The sequence below is a fragment of the Centruroides sculpturatus genome, unplaced genomic scaffold (genome assembly GCF_000671375.1).
Source record: "Centruroides sculpturatus isolate CEXI.00-Female unplaced genomic scaffold, Cexi_2.0 scaffold933, whole genome shotgun sequence".
In the NCBI taxonomy this organism is placed as follows: domain Eukaryota; kingdom Metazoa; phylum Arthropoda; class Arachnida; order Scorpiones; family Buthidae; genus Centruroides; species Centruroides sculpturatus.
Window position 1 is genome coordinate 191,336 of NW_019385185.1, and position 8,852 is coordinate 200,187.

At 48.1% G+C, this 8,852-nt stretch overlaps 1 protein-coding gene across 1 annotated transcript in view; it reads right to left on the reverse strand.

The window, feature by feature from the left end:
- The window catches only part of LOC111635886 (partitioning defective 3 homolog), a 43,432-nt gene that overhangs the window by 27,476 nt on the left and 7,104 nt on the right, over positions 1 to 8,852 (reverse strand). The window contains exons 2-12 of the mRNA XM_023381008.1: positions 6,551 to 6,655; positions 6,282 to 6,459; positions 5,507 to 5,637; positions 5,004 to 5,125; positions 4,612 to 4,689; positions 3,924 to 4,201; positions 3,419 to 3,556; positions 2,520 to 2,650; positions 2,017 to 2,138; positions 1,302 to 1,428; positions 239 to 747 (exon numbers count right to left, since the gene is read on the reverse strand). Of these exons, the coding sequence (XP_023236776.1) occupies positions 239 to 747; positions 1,302 to 1,428; positions 2,017 to 2,138; positions 2,520 to 2,650; positions 3,419 to 3,556; positions 3,924 to 4,201; positions 4,612 to 4,689; positions 5,004 to 5,125; positions 5,507 to 5,637; positions 6,282 to 6,459; positions 6,551 to 6,655 (1,919 nt within the window). The remainder of the gene's footprint in view (positions 1 to 238; positions 748 to 1,301; positions 1,429 to 2,016; positions 2,139 to 2,519; positions 2,651 to 3,418; positions 3,557 to 3,923; positions 4,202 to 4,611; positions 4,690 to 5,003; positions 5,126 to 5,506; positions 5,638 to 6,281; positions 6,460 to 6,550; positions 6,656 to 8,852) is intronic.

The following is an 8,852-nucleotide window of genomic DNA, read 5'->3' on the forward strand; positions in this document are numbered from 1 at the left end:
TACTTTCACCATGTTAAGTGTGCAGATTTTAAATGGGAATTTGCATCTTTCCTACATTTTGTGATTTCTTATGGCTTTTCTTATGCCGTTTGGATCATTTCCGGCAAATATTTAAAGAATAAATGATGGAAAACGTCTCTTGTTGATAGGTCGGTATATTTACAAACAGAAAATGGCATTTAAAAGTTTAAAGGAGAGAGACGTTAGCGATTAAATACGGTTAAAGAAAGGTACTCACCGCCCGTCTGAGGTATTCTCCGACTTTTCCACTTTGGGGTCGCCGGCCGGGCAGGGGCAGAAAATGGCTCTTGACGACCAATCAGGAACGTCGGTTTGGATCAACACAGTTTCTCCGGACGGCGTTTCCAATGTCCCGCCCGAAGGGTCCGCCGCCGTTCCACCCCATCCCGCCTCTGGGTCTCGGCTCTTCTTCCTGAAGTTGTCGTCTTTCCTTCCTTCCCCTAAAAAAGTGGCTGCAGCTTCCGAGGGATGGCCGGCACTACGCTTCTTTTCCACTGAGTCGCTGCCAGAATCGGAATCGGAAAGGCCGGGAGCCGGTGCCCGGGCCGGATGGGAGGCGGCGGACCGGACCCGCCGACGGACGGACAAGGTGATGGAAGGGGGAAAGACTCCGTCCCGGGGGCTGATGGCCCGTCTCAGAGCTTCCATGGCCCGGCCGTTGGACATCCCCAGTAACGACGTCCCGTCGATATCGATCAGTCGGTCGTCAGTCTTCAGTCGACCATCCTGGAGGGGAAAATAAAAGTTTTGCATCAGGAAACCAACTCGGAAAGCCAAAATGTTACTTTTCCTTTAACAATAGAGTCGTGCCGGTCACCTATTAACCGCTTTTGGGAGAAAAGTTTGAATTGAAATAGAATGACTTCCAAAAGGAAAGACAGAAGTACGGACGACAGCAAGAATTTATAGGTCTACAAATTGACCCATTGAATTTATACGCATTTATAATTACTTTGCATCACCAGAAGACGGACTAAATAACTGCAATTACAGTAATATTTATCAAAATCTTTATAGCAAAATTAATGTTTTTATTAATCTTAATGTAGACAAGTTGTACATTAGTTAATTCCGTCCGTCTTTCCTTAATCTCGAGAACCGAGTTAGATAGATAAAAGAAGACATGGGTATGAAAATCTTAATGTTAGGAGGCCCAGGTTAACTATATACGTCACACGAGAAAAGAAATAGTTTTAAGACTACAAGAAATAGAAAAAATAAATACAAATGCAATTTACTGTAGTAAGTTCTGGTTAAAGTTTAGATAAATTTCAATTTACCTTGAAAGCAGCACCTCCCTCAATTACCGATTTCACGAATATTCCAAGATCGACACTTCCATTTTGTCCAGTAGAAGTCTTTCCTTTCACACTTACGCCCAAACCAGTAGNCCCAAGCGCAAGAAGGCTACAAATAAACAAATAAATAAACATTAGATGCGAAACGTCACTCAAAAATCGAGTGACGAAACTGACGCGTAACACGGAAGAGAGAAGCAAATGATAGGCGGACATGAGCACAAATGGAGGACGATTACGTAAGGGAGGCTACACCATAATTTGAAATGGTAAGATAAGCTGAAGCTGAATGCTCTCCACCTCAAATTAGAAGTGGCTCGCCCCTGTATAGTACAGTACATCATACTTTTAACAATAGAATCGTGCCAGATCATCTATTATTAACTGCTTTAAGGAGAAAAGCATTTTCAATTCGTATATAGTTAATCGGGGCCTCCTGCTCCTAAGGTTTCCGTATCTGGTCTCCGATTTCATCAGAGACGGCTTAAATCGTCCTTTGATTGGCCGGAGAAAGGAAAAAAGGCGTTTATCGGCCTGCTTTTCCGGGTCTGGGCATCTACGAGACGGGACAGAAATGGGCCCCGTCCCGGAGAACGACCTTAAACGTCCGGAGAAGAACGGGCCGCGTTTAAGTCTTCTTTCTTCCGCCGACAGACCGAAAAATTGCCTCCCATCCGCCGCCGGAAAGTTTACTCACCGGACGGAGGAGCCGGATGATTCTTCCTCTTCAGATACTTCTTCCCCTTCTTCTCTTTTCTCTTCTTCCTCTTCTTCCGGGTCTCTTTCGGGCGAAGATCCTCCCAGAGGCTCTTTCCTGGCCTGAAACAGATGGAAAAAATCTAGATCCTCTCGGGACCCGCCTCCCGAGAGGATCTTTCTTTCCTTCGTTTCCTTAAATAAAACCGGACGCAACCAACGGATCGAAGAAGGTTCCCCTCTGACCACCCCTTTTGAGCCGACGGCACCACTTCTTCCGAAGCGTTTACCCCCCCCCATCCTGGAGGACGATTGGTCGAGAAGAAGGGAAGGAATTCCGACAAAATTAATAATTTAAAGACGAAAAATCAAAGACTAAGGACACCGAGTAAGGTCCTCCGCCTAACCTTAAATTTACTCGATGGGTTACGCGACTCGGATGAGGGAAGGATCCTTCCGGGAGGACAGCGGAATCGACGAGTAAAAGAGAAGAGGGAGACTCACCTGGGCGCGGGCAGGATCTTCGACCACGAGGGCGGCCGACCACCTCTTGGTGCGGTCCGGAGCCTGGACGGGCGGAGACAGACGGTTGAGGGCGGGTTCGCTTCCCCTCCTCACTCGCAGACCGGCCACACCTACCGACGGAAGAAACGGACCGTTTAACAAACTGGCAACGACGGTGTTCGGTCGCGTTAATACGTGGACGGAATTATTTCTAAACCGTTTGCATCGAGTCGGGACACCTTCTCCTTTTCTTCTCCTCTCGCTCTCAATTACAATTTACCATAAAAGAAAAGCGAGTCAGACCCAATTAATTTCTTCCTCACCCGGACCACCTCCCTGGTTACTTTGGTGACGAGTACTACCATTCCCGGGATAAAAATATACCATAACTTAGCAGTGAAATTATTACAATCACAACACATCCCAATTTAATAGCGAGGTTGCGGCCGAAGTTTTCATCTCTGAAACGTGAACGTCGAACGTCGAGCGCCGCTTATAAGGTAGCGGCGCTCGACGTCCGACGTTCACGTTTTAGAGATGAAAACTTCGGCCGCAACCTCGCTAATAAAACACTAAATGCAAAGACCCTGTGTTTTCCCTGACTGACGGGATTCAAATCTAACAACAAGAGAAAGAAGTGGGATGTAATAAACACATATTTTACATAGGCTAAAACTGCTACTGTACTCGGTTTTCGTGACATCTCGACGGTCACCATCGACTCGGTCGAGTCAGAACGTGAGATGGGTCTGAGTGTTCAAAGATTTCGCCGTAGACAATTTCTAGGCGATGTCTCACCAGCGAAAGAATATTTCGGAAAGAAAAGTTCTCCGACTCCGCCATCCTCCCCCGCCTACGGGAGGGCGGACGAAGGAGAAGATGGAAAAGAAGAGGATTACCTTTGGTCAGTTGGATGCGGATCCTCCGTCCGATCTTCCTGGTGTTGGCCGTCAGCGCCGCGTTGGGATTTCTGTGAGGCACGCCGGGCGGCACCTTCTTGGTGGGGGTAACGGTGGCAACTTTTGTCTCCGCCTCGCCTGTCGAATGAACGAAAAGACGGGTCATCCCGGGTGACGCTGCAAAAGTCGGTTCGGTGGTGGTCGATCCCTCCGCCGTTTCCGGAGCGATCTTCCCGTTTACAAATTCCCCTTCCGGAAGGGGAACATTTCCATCGGCGAACGAAAGGCTTTTCTTCCGCCACTTCCGGTGCCCGGAAGAAAACCGCATCCCTCTTCCCGTAAGAAATTTTAAACCGGAATAGGAAATACGCCGATGGTCCGACCACCCGAAGGTATAAGAAAGGAAAAGGAAAACCGGTTCCTTTTGCCACATAAATGAGTTCGAACCGTTTTCTGCGGTGATTCCGCCTCCCAGGAAAGAAGAAGGCGTTTCTTTCCCACTCACCTCTCTCTTCGGCTCGTACCACCATCTCTTCCGAAGACTTCTCCCCTTCCGGCGACGGACTTCCGGCCGGGTGGTGTGGGTCGACGGGCGCTCGGACCAGGCGCAGGCGGATCTCGGGAGCCTTCAGAGCCTCCTTGAAGATGTCCTGGGCCTGGCGGAAACCCACGCGGCTCAGGCGACGTCCGTTGATCTCCACAATGCGGTCGGAAACTCGGAGTCTACCGTCGCGGTCGATCCTCCCTCCGGGTTCGATTCCCTGCACCAACAAGCCGCAGTCCCTGAAAGACAGGAACCATCTTTAGTCACAAAGCAAATGGAAACGTCTTGAATTCATTAGCCAATAGAAATCGGTGGTAGAGAATGTCGACCTTTTACTACGTAGGGCCACTTGTAAAGGGAATGGAATTCTACTACGAAAAAGTTGGCCAAAAGCCAAATTTTCCTAATTACGGGATTTATTCCGTGCCGAATTTTATGATTGGCAGTCGTTATTCCATTGTCAAAAATCTGTGAAAATGTCAGCGGTTGCCCGAAGTGTCGGCCACAATTTCGATGGAGCTTGGCTTGTATTATAAAATTGTGGTCGGTCCACCGCCCACGGCATCGGCCTAATTAATTCCGGCCACTGGAGAAAGGTCTTATCCGGGAATTTGGCACGGACGGAGAAGAGGAGGGAGAAGAAACTCACCTTCCATTTCGGTCGTAGTCGGGAACCACGTGGATGCCCAAGGGACCCGCTTCGTTCTTCAGCGCTATTAGCGCCTCCCTGAAAATACCCGCCCCGTTAGTAGGCCCGGAAGAAGGGAAAAGAACGGAAAGGTGGTGGGAGAGGAGGAGGAGGTATTCCGTCGGCGGGTGAGAGACGGCTTAAATCGTCCTTTGATTGGCCGGAGAAAGGAAAAAAGGCGTTTATCGGCCTGCTTTTCCGGGTCTGGGCGTCTACGAGACGGGACAGAAATGGGCCCCGTCCCGGAGAACGACCTTAAACGTCCGGAGAAGAACGGGCCGCGTTTAAGTCTTCTTTCTTCCGCCGACAGACCGAAAAATTGCCTCCCATCCGCCGCCGGAAAGTTTACTCACCGGACGGAGGAGCCGGATGATTCTTCCTCTTCAGATACTTCTTCCCCTTCTTCTCTTTTCTCTTCTTCCTCTTCTTCCGGGTCTCTTTCGGGCGAAGATCCTCCCAGAGGCTCTTTCCTGGCCTGAAACAGATGGAAAAAATCTAGATCCTCTCGGGACCCGCCTCCCGAGAGGATCTTTCTTTCCTTCGTTTCCTTAAATAAAACCGGACGCAACCAACGGATCGAAGAAGGTTCCCCTCTGACCACCCCTTTTGAGCCGACGGCACCACTTCTTCCGAAGCGTTTACCCCCCCCCATCCTGGAGGACGATTGGTCGAGAAGAAGGGAAGGAATTCCGACAAAATTAATAATTTAAAGACGAAAAATCAAAGACTAAGGACACCGAGTAAGGTCCTCCGCCTAACCTTAAATTTACTCGATGGGTTACGCGACTCGGATGAGGGAAGGATCCTTCCGGGAGGACAGCGGAATCGACGAGTAAAAGAGAAGAGGGAGACTCACCTGGGCGCGGGCAGGATCTTCGACCACGAGGGCGGCCGACCACCTCTTGGTGCGGTCCGGAGCCTGGACGGGCGGAGACAGACGGTTGAGGGCGGGTTCGCTTCCCCTCCTCACTCGCAGACCGGCCACACCTACCGACGGAAGAAACGGACCGTTTAACAAACTGGCAACGACGGTGTTCGGTCGCGTTAATACGTGGACGGAATTATTTCTAAACCGTTTGCATCGAGTCGGGACACCTTCTAAATTGTTTGGCGGACTTTACTATATAGGAGAAAAGACGTCGGGTAACCGGTAGAGCCGCGCTAAACCCGAATTTCGAAGTCGTATCTCTTTTATCGGCGGAAGCGGAACGAAAATTCCGACGGTTTCGCCCGGTAAACTATATTTAAAAGCCGAAAGAAAAGGGGAAAACACGGCCCCGCCCACCCGGCGGTGGACGTAGGAGGAGCCGGAGAAAAGGAACGAATGGGAGTACAGGAAGGCGGAGTCCGGGCGGGCGAAGGAACGAAGAAAAAAAAAGGAGGGCGGAGTCGAAACGACGGTTCCTTGGCAGAGTTTTTCGTTAAACGTAAGCGACAGAACAAAATTACCGATCGAATTAAGGGCCGAGAGAGCGGTTAAGAAAATCCTCCACCGGCGCGGGGTGTCGTATAATTTACGTTTCGCTCCGCCACCGAACGGGATGGAAATTTTAGCGGCCGTCGCGGGACGGGAGGATCGGCCAAAGACGAGGGGTGGGACTGAGGCGGAGTAGAACGAGCGGGACACTCGCCTAGGGGTGGGCGCCGACCCAGGCGCACGTCGACGCAATCGGAAAGATCTCCGGAGGGACGGTCTTCGTCGGCCGAACGGAAGATGTCGGGACTGCCTGTTCCGGCCGAACTGGAGCTGGTTCCGTCTCCCGGGTGGTGGGCGGGAGGCCAGGGCCTCTCTTCGAAGTCGGCCACGATCTGCAAAGGAGAAAAGAACAGGGTTAAATCCGTACGAAAGGGTAATAATTTCCGATTTTAACCAGGGGTAACGGAAAGGACGGCGACTCACCTGTTCTCTGTCGTCGGCTACGTCGGATAGTCGGTCGTCGGGGTCCAGGATGCCTCCGTCGTCGACGCTCTTCAGGTTGCGCACCGCCACCCAAGCGCAAGAAGGCTACAAATAAACAAATAAATAAACATTAGATGCGAAACGTCACTCAAAAATCGAGTGACGAAACTGACGCGTAACACGGAAGAGAGAAGCAAATGATAGGCGGACATGAGCACAAATGGAGGACGATTACGTAAGGGAGGCTACACCATAATTTGAAATGGTAAGATAAGCTGAAGCTGAATGCTCTCCACCTCAAATTAGAAGTGGCTCGCCCCTGTATAGTACAGTACATCATACTTTTAACAATAGAATCGTGCCAGATCATCTATTATTAACTGCTTTAAGGAGAAAAGCATTTTCAATTCGTATATAGTTAATCGGGGCCTCCTGCTCCTAAGGTTTCCGTATCTGGTCTCGGATTTCATCTCTCTAACACCGTTCTTGATATTAAAGAAAGACAGTGGGAATTCGTAGGTCTACAATTTTTTCAAATTGAATCCCAATAAAATATAAGGTGACTTAAAAGTTGATATTTTCTCACACTAAGAAGTGCTTGTGGAAATCTTTTCTAGCTACAAATTTTTCTACAATTCCAAGTCAGAACTGTAAACAAGAAATCATAATACTGTGAAACCTCCATTGCTAACGGAAAAGTATGATTTACAGGGGCAAGACACTACTAATTTGAGCTGGAGAACATATACAGTCGATCCCCTATAACACTGTTGATTATTCCGTGTTATATGAATTCCATGTTGTACGAGTCACTTATATTTTACAAATACGTGTGCCGGGCTGTGAACGGCGCACGTATTTGTAAAATCTAAGTGACTCGTACAACATGGAATTCATATAAAACGGAATTATCAACAGTGTTATAGGGGGTCGACTGTATATGTTCTCCAGCTCAAATTAGTAGTGTCTTGCCCCTGTAAATCATGTTCGAATGTCTATCTCCGGTGACTGCGGTTTTCTGGCTTTACTGTAAGCATCTCAGTCTCTTACCCCTCTATTTTCCTCGATATGCCATTGGTTTCCTGGCACGACCGTGCCTTCCGCTTATAATTATTTTCTATTTTTTCAGAAGTTTTCCTTCTTTTTCCTAATCGCTTCCCGTAAAGTGCATTTAGGCCACTCGGATTCTATTCTGTCCGTAACTTTCCTCCCCTACCAGATTATTGTATTAAGTTCCTCTCTACTCCGGTAACATTTACCGTATTCTTCTGTAAGGAAACGTGGAAGTACAGTACTAACGAGTAAGATAGATCGATGACGTTTTTTACTACATTTAACTCTCCAAACACCAGTCTGCCAGTCTTCGATATTCTCACATTCCGGCAGTCTGGTTCCTACACCGAAGTACACTCCGGTACGATTCTTTATCCCGGTCGACTGGTTAGCACCCCTGTCTTATGGACGGCGCAACGATAAAACATATAAGATAAACAATACAGAACTGGAGGAAGTTAGAGGATAACAGAAGAAACAGACGGACGGAATTGCATCCGAAACGATAAAAGGAATGCGGGTCGTCCGGGAATTCCGCCACTGTATACGGTTTGTAAACGTTGTCAGAAGTGAAACGAAAGAACGGGAGAAGAGAAAAATCGCTCTGTATTCGAAAAGGGAAGAAGAAAAGACGTAGAGTTACAGAGGAGAGATCTACACCACTACACGAAATAACAATACACTATGTGGCAACTTGGAATTTCGATACGACTTATCGAATGCCTACCTGTTACCGGTTTCGGTCTAGAAAATACCAACCCTATACTATTTGCGTGGGAATATCCTTTTCCGATTTACACCCCATAAATTTGTATTCGTCGAAAATCACCGGTACAAACAAACAAAAAAAAAAAAATTGTAAAAGTATGGTAAATATAAGAGTGAATGAAAATGGTAAATATTTTGAACCCATAAAATTAAAATTATTTGTATAATTTGCTGGGGAAGTACGGCTAGGTGAAAAGGTTCTAGTCGAAGAGTGCGGGAATAGATCATTTATGTTATCGGACGAAATAAAAGGTATTAGAGAGGTTGAGGCGCACGTTTTAAACGTGTAAACGTGTACGTGTGACGTTCGGCGCCGCTTTCCCGTAAGCCTAAAAGTTTGACGATGGTGTTTGGAATGTCGAGCGTGATTCCACCGACTATCCAAACACCATTGTCAAACTTTTAGGCTTACGGGAAAGCGGCGCCGAACGTCACACGTACACGTTTACACGTTTAAAACGTGCGCCTCAACCTCTCTAAT